The sequence below is a fragment of the Cryptotermes secundus genome, unplaced genomic scaffold, assembly GCF_002891405.2.
Source record: "Cryptotermes secundus unplaced genomic scaffold, Csec_1.0 scaffold171, whole genome shotgun sequence".
Taxonomy (NCBI): domain Eukaryota; kingdom Metazoa; phylum Arthropoda; class Insecta; order Blattodea; family Kalotermitidae; genus Cryptotermes; species Cryptotermes secundus.
In genome coordinates, this window is record NW_019726223.1 from 1,556,152 (window position 1) to 1,574,786 (window position 18,635).

The following is an 18,635-nucleotide window of genomic DNA, read 5'->3' on the forward strand; positions in this document are numbered from 1 at the left end:
CAAATGCACTATATCAGGTTCACATCAGTTTACGATATTTCTCGTTCGTGTCCGAGAAACTTTTTTTTTTTTAGTTTATATCATATTGCGCAATTTGTATTGTAAATCTGAAATATTCGTGTTAAACCAAGAAATTGCCTTTATAATTTTAATGGTAAAATATTTACCTCATTTTAACAACATTTATGTGACCTCTAACTGTGCAGTATGAATTTATACCACTCACGTCACTGTCTTCCACATCTGTGCGTGCGTTTTTGTACGTGACACTCGGCTTATGTAAATGAATTGAATGATTGTGTAGTACACATTAGTTTTCATACATAGATCAAAGTATGCAGTATTTTGATCGAATAAATTTTACATTTATACGGTAATCAGATGTTTGGAAAATGTTCGTTTGTGTTGTATTGGTTCACACGAAGTTGAGATTAATTTTGCGTCTCCGAATAAGTTTCCGGATTCTGTTGTAAATATGTCATTGGTTTCCCTTAAGATAAGCGCATTTCCAGATCAGCTTATGTCTGTAGTAAGCCGTGACTTCATATACAATTTATCATGATTCTTCTCGTTAACTTAACATTTTCGCTGAGATGCGCAAGTATGCTACACTAATTATTAGTAATACATCAAAACGTCCGGGGAAATAATTAGCTTCCGATTTCAAATGAATATCCAACCATAGGAACATAGAAATTGTAATTGACGTTAATATATTAGATGTACGAGTGTGCTTTGGTTTTAATACTTAAAGGCTAGCATTGCGTGATTGTCGAGGTCTTTTAGATAAAGTTAGCGTTGTGACATTACATTTTTCTTTTATAGATCGTTCAAAGGTTTTGACCACTGAACTTTTCGTAATTAGATGCTGGAAAAATGTTTATGTCTGTCTTATGTCTGTCCACTGCGTGAACTCTTAATGCATATTTGGTTGCATTGCAAACTTACGCACGTCTTCCGAACATTTGATAGGTTTCCTACGTAAAGGGATAGTACGTATTTATTGATTTAAACTTATTTAAAACTATAAAGATAGGCTTGACTTCATGATCGATTTTGTTAGTCAATAAAAATAAAACTTTATTAACACGCCTAGTGGGCTGCCTATAAAGATTTGCGTGAAAGACATTAAACGATACTCAGAGAACGGCCCCTGTGATTGGATTCAGGTACGGAAGGCGGACCAAAAAATTAGCCCGTGTATACGTTTCTGGCCTTCGTCGGTTTAATTTTTAAAACCATTACGAAGTATTTTTTAAATTTCAAATTCAGTCTGTATTTCGGAGCTGTCACCAGAAATAGTGCCTGTGGTTAAGTAGTTCGCCAGAATGCACCAGTTTTATTTGTTTATGTATTCCAAGAAATACAATAGGTAAAGAATTCAGTTTATCGAATGCTTCTTAACTCCAGTATTTTGTAAACGAAGAGAATGCAAGATAAAATACAGGTCAACTATATTATTATTATTATTATTATTATTTATAAAAGATCAAGAAACTGAAAAAGCGGCCAAAACCAACAAAGGACTGTAGACCCATAGATTATTATTATTATTATTATTATTATTATTATTACGCGGTAGCGTAGATGGTTGAGTCACTATGCTACAAGCCGGAAGGTCGCGGGTTCAAGTCCCGATGAGGTCATTGGATTTTTTCAGTTGACCTAATCCTTCCAGCCGCACTATGTCTCTGGGGTCGACCCAGCCTCTAACAGAAATGAGTACCAGGAATCTTCTTGGGGGTAAAAGGCGGCCGGCGCGTAAGGCTGACAACCTTGCCGCCATCTATGAGCCGATTGTCTAGAAAATGTGGGAACCTCAACATCTGACAACCCTGTGGGCCTTCACAGTTTGTTACGGGGATACCTTTACTTTTTTATTATTTATTTATTTCGGGCACGCGGTAGCGTAGTTGGTTGAGGCGCTATGCTATAAGCCGGAAGGTCGCGGTTTCGATTCCCGATGAGCTCACTGGATTTTGCAATTGACCTAATCCCTCCAGCCGCACTATGGCCCTAGAGTCGGCTCAGCCTCTAACAGAAATGAGTACCAGGAATCTTATTGGGGGATAAAGGGCGGCCGGAGGTAAGGCTGACAACCTCACCGCCATCTGTGAGCCGATTGTGTACAAAATGTGGGAGCCTCGACGTCTCTCAACCCTATGGGCCTCCACGGCTTGTTACAGGGATACATTTTTTACACTATTATTTTTAATTTTTGTGTATTTCTGTGTACTAGTGCTAACTTTGTAATTGGCCGCTGTGCTGTTAAGTTTGCACGTAAATAAACACAAATTGAATTGAATTATTATTATTATTATTATTATTATTATTATTTATTGTTGGTGATGGTAGTAGCAGCAGCAGCAGTATTATATTCATTAACTCTAAGTTGACAATTGCTCAGGAAGTAAATACATTTACTGTTTTCATGTAAGGTTCATCAACATGTTATCAAATGCATTCATTCCATCGTATTCAGAGCCACTTGAATCCAAGGGTCCAGACGGGCTATGGAATTCACCAAGCCACCTATCTAATGCGTACCGGGCGTAAATATGCCGGAACGTGAAGCTGACCACTCTCCTCTATCCAGTGCCACGGATAAGAATATGTGGAATTATACCGCTGCTCCTACATACGTCGTTATGGTGCGGTGCATAATTAAGGACTTGAACAGGTTTACCTTCACAAATGTCCATTTTCAGTTCATTCACATTTTTTGAGAAGCATCTTTATCCGAGAGACAAGCAAGTCGTAACTTAACTGAAGTCATCTCCTGAGGGTATTTATAGCAGTGTGATGTCAGTAGGCCTCTTAGCGCACACTGTGTAATTTGCATGTGTTCTTCTCCTACATAGAGCATCACGTAAATGCAAAACAGTTTGCCAACTTAGCAAAAATGTCACCAATACTTGCTTCATGCTTATTGCGTGATTTATTTTATACACGTATATGGTTTATCCCTGTTCCGCTGCTCTGCCGATCACAGTAGCCGCTCGGTCTAAGACATGAAACCTTCGAGGCATGGATGTCTGTGTGCGTTTATTCTGTGTATAGGTAGTGGTCTTGCGACGGGCTGATCCCCCGTCCAAGGAGTCCTGTCGACTGTATTGGATTAAACTGAAAAAGCGGCCAAGATCCAAAGGGCTTTAGAGCCATAGAGGGAAACAATCATTAACTAAGGGAGCCTGGATACATCAGTCGGTATAACGACAAGGCTGCGGGGCTGGACAATCGAGGAACTGGGATTGGATTCCTGGGAGGACATAATTGTTTGTCTCCATAACGTCCAGACTGGTTCTGGGGCCCACCCAGCCTCCTGTGTACCGAGGTTATTTCCCAGGGGGTAAGACGGCCCGGGAATGAAGCTGATCACTCATCCATCTAATGCCGAGTGTTTTCAGTGCATTATGTCTATTCTGTGAGCATTGATATGTGACGTAGTGTACTATATAAAGCAGATTGTTTACGATTATTATTTGTGCGTGTTACTCGTGGGAGATGGCGTTAAACGTCGGCCTCAACGTATCGTTCGATAACATGTAGGACGGGAAAGTAATACGGGAGAAAGCTGTGGAAGCTTGTGTACAAATGAGACCTCCTGATGAATGTTCGGAGGGTGTTGCACTAGAATGTATTTATGAAGGGATGTTTGCAAGGGTGTGAGATTTGATGTACTCACCTAGGTGTTGGATATGATGGTGTTTAGTGTAGTAGGAAGTCGCCAGCGTTTCGAATGAAACTGCTGCCTCCATCGTCAGAGTATAAGAGCTGAATGTATAACCAACAACAAGGGTTCCATTTACAAAGAAAAAGTGATCTTGTAAGGTTTGAGGCTTTCACGGCGGTGACTATGAAGAAAGCAGTCTTCTGGGATTTGGCACCGTGTGTATATATATGGTGTTAACCGACGTTTCGGAGGAACGTGTCGCCTCCATCTTCAGAGTAGAAAGAAAAATATAAGAAATCCGCAAGCGAAGAGACCGTGAGAACCGGTAAAAGCAGTCTCTTCGCTTGCGGATTTTCTTATATTTTTCTTTCTACCCTGAAGATGGAGGCGATACGTTCCTCCGAAACGTCGGTTAACACCACATATACACGGTGCCAAATCCCAGAAGACTGCTTTCTTCAAAAAGTGATCTTGTTTTGATGATCTTGCGACTGAGTACTGGTGCTATGAGTTATGGTTTAGAACTGTGATTAAAATGGGGCCGAATTAGGGTGCCAAATTAAATTGTTGTGGAACTGGTTTTTTTTTCTGCCTAGCTAGTACTTCCACAGCCAACAACCGGTCGGCCCTTCCAAGGGTAAAGAAGTCTTGAATGAGATGCCATGTTATGTCCGTGAGCGGTTTGCAGGAGGAGGCCTCCTATGCTTTGTTGAGCCTCATCCGTCAGTTGCTAGGTAGCGTTTGTCGTTTTTTCCTACTTCTTGGAACAAACCAGAACTAGATCCTCGTGCAGTCTTGTAATGATTCATGAGATATACCACTCTTATGCTTATTACTGCGCTCGAATTCTCACATCTGTTGTACCTATTGTTGGTCAATATTTTGCCCTAGGTCACTGTCTACAATTCGGTTTGTCACTAGAGTTTGACATAGGACCATCGGACTGAAGGCAGTAATGGATATTCTTTTGTACAAAGTTTTCGATCATTCTGAATAAGTTGATATGCTTCTAAGTGCCTTCACTAATCCTTTTAAAGCGGCGTTTCTCAACCGCTGGGCCGTGGCACAGTACCGGGCCCTGGCATCAATTATACCAACGCCATCATATTATAGAAAAAAGAATTTACCGAGCCGCGGTCTGACAAAGGTTGAGAACCACTGCTTTAAAGCACAGTGGTAACTATATGTTCCACCTGCTTTCGCATTAAAAAAATGCATTTTTCCACAGAGTCTGTATAAGTGTTTTATTTGATTCTCACAATAAACAGCGATTGCACCCCTAAACAGCAATCATTAACCAGTAGTTGTTGCTATGGAGACGTAATATGTTTCCTGTGAGGTAGGAACTGAACTTCAAATAATTTGTGCAGTTTCACAGGATATATCAGAGTGACTATAGAAGCCGGGATATTATAAAGCGTTCTTCATATTAGTAACATCAAGAGCTAGAGTAAATCAAGTTCAAAAGAAACAGTTGGAATTTTATTATGTAGTAACCCTCCAAACTTTGCAACATGGAAATGAATCGTGGAATATTAGTGCAAGAAAAATAAGTAGAATGCAGTCAGTAGAGCTCAGATGCTTTTGAACGGTTAAAGGCCGCGTTGGACTGGAGAATATTAGGAATGAATTAGTCAAGAATTTAAAATATAATCAATAGAAAATAAAATAGATGGACACAGACAAATTCAATAAACCGCCATGTGAATTTCTTGTGGTTAATTTTACGAGGCTGTGAGTACCCGGACTGTATAGTTACGAATAGCAGGATGACAAGACTTGGAAAGAATATATAGGACACGGTTATGGTCTGATATATGTCCTGTCCCTTCAGTTGCCTGGAGGGACTGAAGACTGTCATGATAAAAACTCGGGTCAGGATATACGATGCCCTGCATGAGATTCGAACGGAGCACCTCCCGAATGCAAGACTATAGTTACCACAACTCCAGCCTGCTCGGTTCCACGAAGGAGGAGGTAAAAAACCGGTTCACCCCCACCCAACAATATGATAGGAATTTAATGAGCAGTGCAGCGTAATTTTGTATAGTTTCCAGGAACCAGTATTGTATCGTCATATGGCAGATGTACACAGTTGCAGACAAACGTTTGTCGTTTCTTTCTCAAAAGATTGTTTCTTATTTCATTTTCTGGTTAAAATTTCGGTCACTCTGTCTTAATAGAATAAAAGATAAATTTGGCCCTATGCTTGATTAAGCATCGCCTCATGAAGGTGTGTGGGGGGAGTGGAGGAATACGTCCACAGATTAATGTTGGCATTATATGGATGTGAGTGGTCAGTGGCCCGGGCGCTTTACACCTGGGGAAACAATCACGGTACCAATGGGGTGGTGGGCTTCAGAGCCAGCACCCTTCCGGAATCAAACTCCAGTTCCTCTGCCATCCAACCAACCTGTAGTCTAGTCGCTATAACGACTGAACTAAAATAAAAGCAAAGTGTCATTACCTATTTTTAACGTTTTACTTTGAATTCCGTGACAGTATTTTGCGACACGTGTTTTATCAAGATGATAACTTTTATTTCGGATTAAATCGTGTGCTTAAACGCACATGTATATATGTATATGAGTTTAATGTCACAGTATCATTCAAGGCCTTTTGCTCGCAGAGCGCAGCGCTGGGTTGCGTGCAGTGGCCAATTTATTTGGCGGTTATGTAAACTACTGTTAAAGCGATTTTGAGCGTGACTGCACAGTATTCGCATGGAATCCTGTGTCCATCGTGAAGCTTGTTTTCCATCTAAACAATATTACAAAAATTAGCTTCTGCCTCACCGAAAAAATAACTGACCCGAAGGGTAATGTGACCCCGTGTAGTCTGGCAGAAATTTGCTGACGTTTTGGGGGAATGTAGTGCTTCCATCTTCAGGGTCGTAGGATACGCCAGGTAAACGAGCGCAGCCCTATTGTCATTATTCATTCCATCGTGAATTTTGTAGGGTTAAGTTGGTGAACCTCGTTCTTCTGAATCCCAGAATGGTCTCCCTTTCCCCCCCCCCTCCAACATCGTCGTCTTGGTCGTTCTAAGTACGGAACCTCTCTGTAGCGGAATACCACTCTGTTTCAATTCCTTCCAATTTTGTATTATGATTAAACAAAACAAAAACTCCGTGGTTTTAGTTCGCAAGCGAACTATACCGGAATAGCTTGTGGCGAAAGATTTTTGTTTTTTTCACAGTGCCCAGACAGGCTCTGGAGCCACCCAAGCTCCTATCTGATGGGTACCGGGAACCCTCTCCGTAAAGCGGCCGGAGTGTGAACATGATCACTCACCAACATCTGGTGCCTAGGTTATGAATGCGTGGAGCTCATATAGCCCAGTGGTCACTATGTGTACCACCAGCTTTAACACACTAAAACTCTGCATTCTGCCCACAGAGTGTATCTCCTTGTTTCATACGGTTTTTACAAAAAACAGCGACTGTTTTCCTAAACAGCATTAACCGGTTTGGCTTTGTAGCGGTGACATAATGTGTTTCCTGTGAGGTACGGACTGAATTTGTATAATTATTTAGAAGAAATTCCGTCTTTAAAGGGTTAAATCAGACGCACCAAAGAGTCTCGGTACGCAGCTGCAGAAAACAGAAGTCAGTAATCTAAAGGGTTCTGACCATTATGTATAACACTCGGAATTATTGGTTTTTTGGATTTTGTCCATTGTTTGGTATTCTGAGAAGAACACAATGTTTCGGAAACTGGCTGTATGATTGAGGTTACCTCTTCCTAATATACCCAACAGAGCAGGTGTTCCTCTCCCTCACCTGAGGAAGGAAGCAGATCCATTTTCCGAAACGTTCTGTTGTTTTAGAATACCAGGCGATGGACAAAATCTAAAAACCCAGTAGTCCGGACAGAAGTTGATGATAACAATGAATAGCGAGACATGCCACCTTGACTGCAGCCCCCGGTCATACAAGCAGCCCCTTTGTTTGCCGCTCACCTGCTGACCGCTCTCACGGGTCATTAGTCGGCAATGATTGACGTTGCAGTACATAAAGAAATGACAGGTGTACGGGAAGATTCCAGAAACGTATGGTTTGAGTCACGGGGCAGAAATGTAACACCTGTCGAATTTACTGCATCCCTGGGGCACCAACATCTGCCCTCTACCCGTCTCACTTGTTTCTAACAGAAACGTCCCTCAGTCATTTTGAAAAGAAATTAAAACGACTGCTTTGAAGGCGGAGACAGAAGGTAACAAGGGATTTAAAAAAAAAGAAAGGTTTAACGAAGAAGAAAGAAAGAGATTTGTTGGTAAAATTAAGAGTAGATAGAAGAATAATATTAAAGTGAATCTTCCTGAAATAGTATAATAGGATACGGATTAATTTAGTCTTCGGGTTCCATAAAATATGAAAAATCTGTTGACTTTATGCGCAAGTATTAGCGTTACAGGGAGTCTGCTGCATGTAGTTATTTGGTTGTATTGTAAAGTAGGAAAAATAAAACTGAAGGAAGCGTGAAGGAATGAAAAAGCAAAAATATATAAAGATCCCAGTGCATTGTTAAGCACCGTAACATGACGTAGGGGGGTGAAGGTGCGCATCCACTCATTCTTAATGTCTGTCACTTAACCCCCGTTACCCATCTGATAAGTTGTGTGGGGCTCGGAGCCGGTCGGTGAAGTGATAAATTTTCGCCTTTGTCCAGAATCAAACTTGATTCATTGGTCGGGCTGTAGTCGCTATACTGGGTGGCAGAGCTATGAAGGGTCCAGAGAGAAACGAATGAACGTAAAAAGTTAAGAAAGTAAAAAATTTAAATTTAGCGACGCTTTTCCTCCTTTGCCTTTCCAGCCATGCTGGGATACTGCCTCATTGAGGCCACAACCGCTTCCCAGTACATTATTCGGTAGTCGTCCCAACGTGATCTAATTGACACTGTCAGCTGTGAATGCTGTAATGTTGCCTGGCATACTCTTCTACCCTGAAGATGGAACAAATAATTCCCACCGAAATGTCAGTGAACTAGGGAACTACACGGCGTCACAATCCAGTCATCGTAACGTCCGACGCTACCTTGCCCGAGATGCTGACAGCGTTGTGGAACCACAAGAAAAAATATCTGTGCAAAGACATTGCACATAACTTTCCCATATACAAATGACCTTAGAAAGGAAATCGATTGTTGTTGGGTAGTCCATTGTTGGTCGCAGAATATTCAAGTTACGATATGCACATGTTGCTTTATAGTTATTTTGTGTACGTTAGAGGCATTTCAGTGCACTGAAATAAATATTTCACAGAATTGTGTATAAATTCTTCAATAATCGTCCAGCTTCTGGAGCCGTTTTTGGAGGGAAAAAAACTGCATTCCACATTTGGACACTAAAGCGCGTATCATTATTTTGCTGATACCACCCATACAGTTTTATTCATGAAGTTCGTCTCCATAAACTAGTGAAATCTAATCAAAGCCGTTTGACCCGTTTTGTAGAAAATTACAGTTTGGTTTTGGGGCCCATCTGAAAGGTCCCCTATGTATATAGGGACACAGATGGCATTGCCAAAATTACTTTGTTCAGAGGGACTTAAAGCTAGTGAATTCCTACAAGCTCAAGATCTGCGTGGTGGTAACAAATATGATTTTTCCCCGGCGCGGCAGAAAAATTTCCCTTGCCTTGGACAGCTGTTGAGAGATGGCAAAACTCCGAAGGCCAACCCTACCCGCTGCCAGCCAGCAGATTCCTGAACGTTTGGTCATCGCTTGAAACCGCCTTCATCATCGGCTGCTGTCGGCACCTCACGAAGATCCCCGAACTGGAGCTGCTAAACTTAGAGGCTGATTCAATGGTCTCTTTTAAACCACAGCCTGCCCAATACGCCACTCACTCGAGTTGGAAAACTCCTTAAAGAGATTTTGTTCTAATTAAAGAAACGCGAGGCGAAACTTTCGATGTCTCCTCCCCCCCACCCCAAAGTATTCCCACATCCCCTTCTATGACAGTTATAGGTTAGTCATACGTACGAATTTAGCTTTCGTACGAACCCTTTTAAGGATCTCGACATCATTTCACATCGGAATCCCCTGAAGCAAGTTTATCTTAAGTAATATTTAACGTCGTTGGGTTCAGAATCTTCTGTCTTCTCATCTGCCACCCGTAAAGAGAAAATTAAACACGCAAAAAATGTGATTTTGTTTGTAGCTTCGTGTGAAAGTAAGACTCTCACTCTAACGGAAAAATTCAAACTGTGGGTGTTCTGAGAACAGGGTGCTGAGGGGAATATTTTGATGAAGGGGGAAGAATTAACATGATTTTAAAAATCTGCATACTGACTATCTTCCTAACTTGTACTGCGCGGAAAATATTATCATAAAGTCGAGATGTTAGAGCATGTAGCACGCATGGGAGAAGAGGGATGCGTAGAGCTTTTAGTAGGAAGCCTTAAGGAGGCAATATCTAGCCGTAGGTGAGAGGATAATACTGAAATAGATCTGAGAGAAATACATTAGGGGTGGGAGAAAGGACTGGATTAAGCTGGCTCAAGATAGAGACCAGTAGCGGGCTGTTGTGAACAAGGCAATGAGCCTTAGAGTTGCATAAATTGATGGGAACTTGGATGGCTTGGGCTCTTTAAAAACACTCAGCTCCGTGCAGTTGGGAGATACACATTTTGTGTTTTTCACGGCTGTAATTATTGTTGTCTTCTTGGTTGAACCTTCAGGTAACGGGTTTAACATTCGTATTCTCCTGTTTAGGGGTACTGTGACAAGATGCAAATTGGACTGCGTATTTTAATTTTTTTCTAGTCCTGCACGGCGTCACATTGCAAAAGGTAGCACGCCAACTGCAGATCATTTAATCTTATCTTCATTTCAGGCAGATTTTATCTCTCTCTTATATATATAATGTAATGTAACGTCCGCAACCATCAGTTGCATCGAGTTAGCGGGAACTCCTGTAGAGTCGCCACTTGACAGCTTGAATGTGCTGTGACCGCTGAGTCTGAACAACACGTCATGTCTCCCTTTCAAGTTGTGTTAAGAGATCGCTAGCTCGGGAATGCTACGGCGAAAAGTCGATTGCCGAATCTTTTTTTATTTGTCCGATTGTCATGGGCACGCAAGATGATAGTAATATTTAACAGCGTAGGAAATGTTCGCGTTGCTAAGAGTTCTGGCACTTTCGCTACCTTATGTTTCATTATCACGAAAACCCATACGACTTAGTGCATTAGCCATGAGACATATGTTTCGTATTTCTCTACTGATTTTGTTCATCACATTTTTTTTTCAGTTCCGGTAATTAATTAAGGAGTTACGTGAGAATGTCACGAAAATTCTTTGGGCGGGTTTCGATTTGTACCATCCATGCAGATGGACGTACGTGACAGTTTTAACAGACACTCCGCTGGGATGCAGACGTATCTAAAAATTCACTTCCAACCCCACAGAGAACACACTTAGTCACAATTACAATCCAGACGCCCCGGCTGCCTTACCCATTGGAAAAGATACCGCTGTGCCCATCGAACAGGATGCTGTTTGGGCCTCAGAGCCGGTCTGGACCTCCTTAATTAATGTCGCTTTCCTGATCTGTTATTTCACCACTTTTTAAAATCCCCGAGCCTCACCTTCATGCCGCACGACTGTACTACAGGTGTGGTGACGTCACACTTCCCGCATTTGCCTTCCCTAATTAGCGAGCGACGCCGAGATCTCATCACGACATTCACACTTTCTCCTGTTGTTGCCTAGACAACAAGCAGTGTGGCCTTGCCTACCGAAACACTCGACTCTGCGTGTTCACATATAGAAAGTTCGGTACCTTGCGCTGGAAACTGTAGGTCGCGGTGCAAGGGCCGAGAAGGCCCACTGGATAAACGGACTTCGTGTATGGGATCTATTAAAATAAAAATTGTTTTCGAAAATTTTTCATTTATTTAACGACGATTTCGATAGCTCGTATTATTCACCGTTCGGTGATGGGACGATTAATGAATAATGAAATGGAAAGGATTTGGATGGAAGTGGTCGTGGCCGGATATTTCTATCCTGGCATTTGCTTGAAGGGACTGAGGAAGACGACAGATAGAATAGGAGAAATCGACCGAATACTTATAAAACAAACTCGACGATAACGTCAAAGCGACGCCGGGGCCATAGGGCTGGCGACGTCCCTAATGACAGTGACGCAAATATACTGGCAGAAACTCATGTGTCTTTGACAGCCATAACTAACTGTTAAAGGCTGAAGTTGATCTAAATACGAGTATACAATTTTGAAATTTCCTATCTGAGAACACACTACGTTTCAATTACAACTACGAAACGGTTAATGTTCTATGCCGTAATTTCCTCTGTCTACAAGCAAAGGCTAAATTTGTCCCAAGTTACAAGTTCGTACCGCCCTTTTCTCGTGCAGCCCTCCCGACTTCAATTTATCATACTTAAACCCCTTGCCTGGCCCCCAAATTATTTCTCAAATTTAAGAAACTCGCAGTCAGTGACAACACCAAATTCTGCGGCCCTTGCCAACAGCAGTTCACAAAACGTTATCTATATATCTGTCTGTCTGTCTGTCTACAGCTCTTAGTTGGACTTGGCCGCTTTTTCAGTTTCTTGATCCTTCACATATTTGGTATGACTCCTTGGACGGGGGATCAGCCCGTTGAAAGGCAGCTACCTACACACAGGACAGCACAAACAGAATAAACGCAAATAGGCATCCATACCTCAAGTGGGATTCGAACCCATGATCTCACTGTTTGAGCTGGTGAAGACAGTTCATGCCTTAGACAGCGCGGTCACTGTGATCTGCCACAAAACTTAATACCTAACGTCAATTAACAGACAATTTCCATGAATACCTGCTCAGGCCCTGAATAACTTTCATGCACGAATCAGACGTACCAGGCAGTCGGCTTCCCCCCCCCCTCCCCCCAAAGAATCTTCTCCATCGAAATGCTGTTTGGGAAATATCGCTGCTTTAAAAATCATGCAATACAGATGCACTCTGCGAAAAATGAAGAGCTGTTAAGGGCACGTGGTCTGTGCACTTGCCACTGTAACCGATCTGTTAAGGAAGTGAGGTATTAATACCTCCACTGTCCAAAATTTCTTCCGCTCTATTAATTAAGCTGGCTCAAGCGGCAAGGAACCGGGATAGCTCAGTCGGTATAGGGACTGGCTACGGGCTGGGCGACCAAGGGGTCGAGTCCCCGTAGAAGAATTTTCTCTTCTCCAAGTCGTCCAGATCGTCTCTGGGGTCCACCCAACCTCCTATCCAATGGGTACCGGTGGCTTTCCCCGAGAGTAAAGCGACTGGGGCTTGAAACTGACCACTGACCTCCATCTAGTGCCTAGGTCAATAAAATGTGGATCTATACATCCACTCCTTACGTCTTCATGGCGTAGTGCTTAATTAGTTAAGCACAGGGACAACATTACCGTTCCTTCAGATATGAGCTGCAGAAAGCGTTGTTAATTAAGCCATTAATAGACAGACCTCCTCACCAGTGTGTGGACATGAGGTACAGGCCCTACTGTTAGACCTGGCCCCTGGATTGTGCTTGAGGAAAAGCGAAAAGCAGTAAGGTAGTGGGTGTTTTTATATTGTGGGAGGGATTCGAGCAGATCTCCTGCACATTCTGTTGAGAGCGGCCAGATCTAGAGACACGGACAGTACAGTCTATGCTTCTCGACCGACGATACTGTAGAGGGCCGTTATCGCTTGCGGACCGCAGGGTTACATTCCACTATGATTCAGGCCTTAGGTGCCATAAGATCATTGAAATAATATTAATTTTGACACATCATCATGGTTTACATAGGCGAAGTCTGTGTACGTGTGTCCCATGTTGAGACCACATAATTTCAGGGTTCGTCTGGGCACGAGTGTTAAATTGCTGTTCACATCTCAGACGGCTTTTAAACTGAACGGAATAAAATATCATACCACATAAAAATTTCGGGCTGAAAATTCCTTATACGTTGAAGCATCCATGAAGAAAAAGGTGAAGTCGATATTCAACTAAGCACCATGCCACGAAGACGTATGGGGGGCAGTGGAGATACGCATCCACGCATTATTAAACCTTGGCGAATGGTTAGTTGTTAGTTTCGCGACCCGGTGACTATACCCTGGAGGAAAAGGACCCGATACCCGCTGGATAGGAGGCTGGGTGGACCCCAGAGAGAATCTGTACACAGGAGGAGAGAAAACATTTCTTACCCCTGTAGATAATCTAACAGTGATTTCTCTGTTGTACGGTCTAGACTGTGTGGACTTGAAAACTGATAGTAGCTCAGCTGATTAAGAAATTATTTGCTCTTAAGGGATGCACCGTAGAATTCCGCAACTGAATCCGTCTCAAGTTAGTTGAATTTAGTTCATATCTTCATACTGTATCGCCCCAAGATCAATACAAATACCATCTATACCAAGGTCTAGAAAGAGGCTTCTTCCAAAGCTCCAGGCCCTTCGTGACGTTTCGTAATACTCGTATAATAGTGTTTTTGCTCTGAATTGTCATGCCACACCCATTCCCTTTCCGGAGGACTGCCCCATGTCGGTTGTCTACGGCCGCTTAGCACCGCTGGCCACCGTACCTTGGCTGCGTCTCCTTCATCCGCAGCCGGAGGACGCGCCATGCCATGGTGACGTAGAATCCTATATACTGTAGGTTTTGTGGTCTTCTTGGTAAGATAGTGTGATCTGGTAGGTGGGAACTGACGTTTCGCACCGTTCAGGAGAAACATTGTGCCTTCTTGTTGGTATCCACGCTGTCACAAACCGGAAAACCACAAATTTTCATGGCCATAAAAATTTCAAATTTTACGTGTTGGTTTAATGAAAAGTGTTTCATCCAAGTGCGTTAGCCAGAAACGAAATTATTTTCAGTTGTGTGTATAACGAACTAAATGCAACTGAGTCCGTCTTGAGAAGCTAATAGTCGCTCAGCTACTCAAGAGTTTCCAGCATTTTATGGAACCAGAAAGTTCATTACCGTGTTCACAAGAGCGTGCCAGTGGACCCTATCCTCAGCCAGCTGAATCTAGTCCACACATTCCCCCATTCTTCAAGATCAGGCCTCATATTCTCCCATCTATGCCTAGGCCTTCCTAGCCGTCCCATTCCTAATATTTTCCTACCCAAACTACTCTCATATTTGTGCTACATGCCGTGCCTATAACTCATTTTATTGATATGATAGCGTGCCCTTGAGACATTGTTATTCAAAGCAAATGCGTGTGTGGGTTATGTGAACAAGTGCTCTCCGCCAGATCATGTGTGTGTATCCGCTTTGGCGGTGCGTACACAATGCTGCTCAATGGTCCCAATTACGTAACTTTGTCCCTGAAAATATTTTAATCAGTCAAGAGGATTAGAGCATTTATAAAAAAACTGTTAACGTATTTTAGAGATTTGAATATTGTTAACTAAATAGTCTGAAGACCTGAAATTTGTGAATTTAAAGTATGTAATATCTGAAAATCGTCCAGTCAGTAAAATATTTCAGGACCTGATAGTCGTTCAAATTTTATTAAATTATTTAAAGATCTGAAAACGGTCGATTATCGTATTTTAAGTATCTGAAAAATGTTAACTAAAAGAGTCCAGATAGGTGAGACTGATTAATGAAAGCGTGTTAGTAATGTACAGGCCTGAAATCCTTAATTCAAGGAGTACGGATCTGTCCCAAGAAATGTTAGTAGCATTCCAGCATCCAGCAGTGTCGCATTTGTGTCCCGTCCCACGACACTGCGTGAGTGTCCGAAATAGGCGGTGACAGCAGGTGGCCCACCAGAGCGCCGCGAGGCAAGCCTCATTCGACAGGAGTGACAGGTGATCCGTCAAAAGTACATACGCTCGCCGTGTTTAAAGTAAAAAAAAAAAGTATAGCTATCCTTGTACCAGGCCGTGAAGGCCCATAGGATTGTGAGACGTTGAGACATTATCTAGACAGTCGGCTCAAAGATGGCGGTAAGGTTGTCAGTCTTACGCGCCGGCCGCGCTTTACTCTCCAGGAAAATTATTTAATTAATTCCTGGTACTAATTTCTGTTGATATATCCCAAGCCTTTGACAAAATATGGCACCAAGGCTTACTCTTCATTTTAAAAAACTCTCTTTCTCAAAATTATTATCTCCTTCAAAAATCATACCTCTCCAACAGGAACTTCTCCGTCAAGCAGTCAGACCAACAATCCAATCTACATCCCATTAAATCCGGAGTCCCCCAAGGTAGTGTCCTGGGGCCATTGCTATTTACGATCTACACTGTTGATATACCTGAAACCGAAAACACCAAGATAGCATCTTCTGCTGATGACGTGGCTCTCGTTGCTATTAGTGAAAACCCGCTAACATCGTCTCAAAACCAGCAAAATCACTAATTTTCTCAGCGACTGGTACACCACTTGGCGAACAACGTTTAATCAAACGAAGTCTGTCCAGATAACATTCACCACGAGACACGAAATGTGCCCACAAGTAACAATGAACAACGTGTAAATACCTACAGCCACAGACACAAAGTATCTCGGCCTCTACCTCGATCAAAGGCTTACTTGGAGAAAACACATCCAGACTAAAAGAAAACAACTTGACATGAAATATCGCCAAATGTATTCTCAATAGAAAATCAAAGCGCTCTATGACCAACAAAATACTACTATACAAAGCTATATTGAAACCTATTTGGTCCTATGGTCTTCAGCTCTGGGAATGTGCAAAGCCGTCGACAGTCAGTCTCATCCAGAGATTCCAATCAGAAACACTAAGGGCAATTGAAGACGCGCCATGGTATGTGAGCAACCTTACATTCCACAACGAACTAAAGGTACCCTTCGTCAAAAATGAAATTACTAAGAATGGCTGAAAGGTACAAAAACCAAACTGTAAACCATGACAACGAATTAATAGAAGAACTATACACCAACGGTCCAGTGACAAGAAGACTGAACAGAACATGGCCCCAAGACGACATCAATCAATGAAATAGACTACATGTAGGAGACANCTCAATAGAAAATCAAAGCGCTCTATGACCAACAAAATACTACTATACAAAGCTATATTGAAACCTATTTGGTCCTATGGTCTTCAGCTCTGGGAATGTGCAAAGCCGTCGACAGTCAGTCTCATCCAGAGATTCCAATCAGAAACACTAAGGGCAATTGAAGACGCGCCATGGTATGTGAGCAACCTTACATTCCACAACGAACTAAAGGTACCCTTCGTCAAAAATGAAATTACTAAGAATGGCTGAAAGGTACAAAAACCAAACTGTAAACCATGACAACGAATTAATAGAAGAACTATACACCAACGGTCCAGTGACAAGAAGACTGAACAGAACATGGCCCCAAGACGACATCAATCAATGAAATAGACTACATGTAGGAGACACATCACTGGATGTTTCCCTTGCAAGCTAACCACCTACAACACATTTACTTAATACTCTGTAATGATGTAGATTGTAAAGAAGCATAACAATATAAAAAATTGTGCCGAGGTTAAGAAAGAATGGAGTTATACCTCAATTCCCCATACGCCTTCATGCCGTGGTGGTTAATTAACCACAGAGACAACTTTACCTTTGCCGTAACTAACTCCATGAAGCTGAATTCTTCCTGAGAACCCACCAGTTTCTCAGCCACTGAAGATATTCTAAGCATTTTATTGAACCCAAAGTTTCATTACTGTATTCACAAAGAGTCCGCAAGTGGTCCCTATACTAACCAGACGAATCCAGCCCAAACTCCCACATCCTCTTTGTCTGATGACCATTTTAATATTATCTTCCCATATTTTTTTTGCCATTATTATTGTTACTGCGCCTGTTGAGGGGCGGGGGTGTGGGGCGTGATGCCAAGTCAATGTGTGTATGTGTTCTTGTTGCAGCGGCCGCGGGCCCCGATATAGGTCGTGACGTCAGCATGTCTGTATGCTGCGAGCTGGGCTCGGGACGGCCGAGGGACGGCCTCAAACTCGCTCTGAACAGGAGCCTGAGTGAACCTGGACCCCCAGATCTGCCGTCACCCAGCGGCTTCCTCGTGCCTCCCAAACGCTGCAAACTGGAGTCTGTCAGCCTCCCCGCCTCACCCTGTTCTGAAAGTGCCACCCTTCAGCGATCCCTTGTCATGAAGAAAGTTAAGCCCTTGGATCCTGATAGCCTTGTGAGGAAGCTGGAGCGGTCTAGTACCGGGTGTAGTGGCAAATCGGCAGGTAGGAACTTTCTGGTCGTGGACTGTCGGCCCTTCATTGCGTACAATGTGAACCACATCAGAGGCTCCATCAACGTCAACTGTTCCGACAGATTCAACAGAAAGAGGCTCCAGCAGGGTAAGGCAACACTCGCGGATTTGGCAACTACCAGGGAAGGGAAGGACCTCCTGAAGAAAAGGACCTTTAAAGAAGTTGTTGTGTACGATGATTGTACGACGGACTTCGACCGCCTTCCGACGTCACATCCGCTGTTCCTTGTGCTGACTACTCTGGTGGAGGACAACAGGGACCCGGCCTTCCTGCTCGGTAAGTTCGCATCTGCTATTCTTTGTTTATTTGTGTGTAGTTAATTTAACAACGCTGTCACATTTCTCGTGGTTTTTGTCAGAACATCCAGGCAAATGCAGGGATAGTACAGGTGGCACCGAGAAAGATGACATGCACTCAGAAAACACTGTTCCATTATTTTGGGCAAAGTCACTTACATGGTATAGGCCCTGTGGTCGAACGATTGCTAGGGAGGTGAAACAGGGTCAGTTTCAGTATCTTCTGTTTTCCATTTCTACCAAGGTATGTACTCGCCAAATTTCGTTTTCATCAATAAATTATTGAGCGATTTATAATTAATAATTTTGGGCCGTATTCCAGTGCATCACTCTCAGGCTTTAAAGCCCTTTGGACATTCGCCGCTTTTTCAATTAATCCAATACACAGTCGATAGGACTCCTTGGACGAGGGATCAGCTCATCGCAAGGCCGCTACCTGCA

The 18,635-nt window shown here is 42.8% G+C and overlaps 2 protein-coding genes across 5 annotated transcripts in view; one reads left to right on the plus strand and one right to left on the minus strand.

The window, feature by feature from the left end:
- The window catches only part of LOC111863878, a 478,046-nt gene that overhangs the window by 308,824 nt on the left and 150,587 nt on the right, over positions 1-18,635 (minus strand). The gene's annotated exons all lie outside the window — the stretch shown is intronic.
- The window catches only part of LOC111863881 (dual specificity protein phosphatase 10), a 131,275-nt gene that overhangs the window by 37,797 nt on the left and 74,843 nt on the right, over positions 1-18,635 (plus strand). For all 4 annotated transcript variants that reach the window (XM_023850671.2, XM_023850670.2, XM_023850673.2 and 1 more), the window contains one exon: positions 17,545-18,174. In XM_023850671.2, coding sequence (XP_023706439.1) covers positions 17,545-18,174 — 630 coding nt within the window. The remainder of the gene's footprint in view (positions 1-17,544; positions 18,175-18,635) is intronic.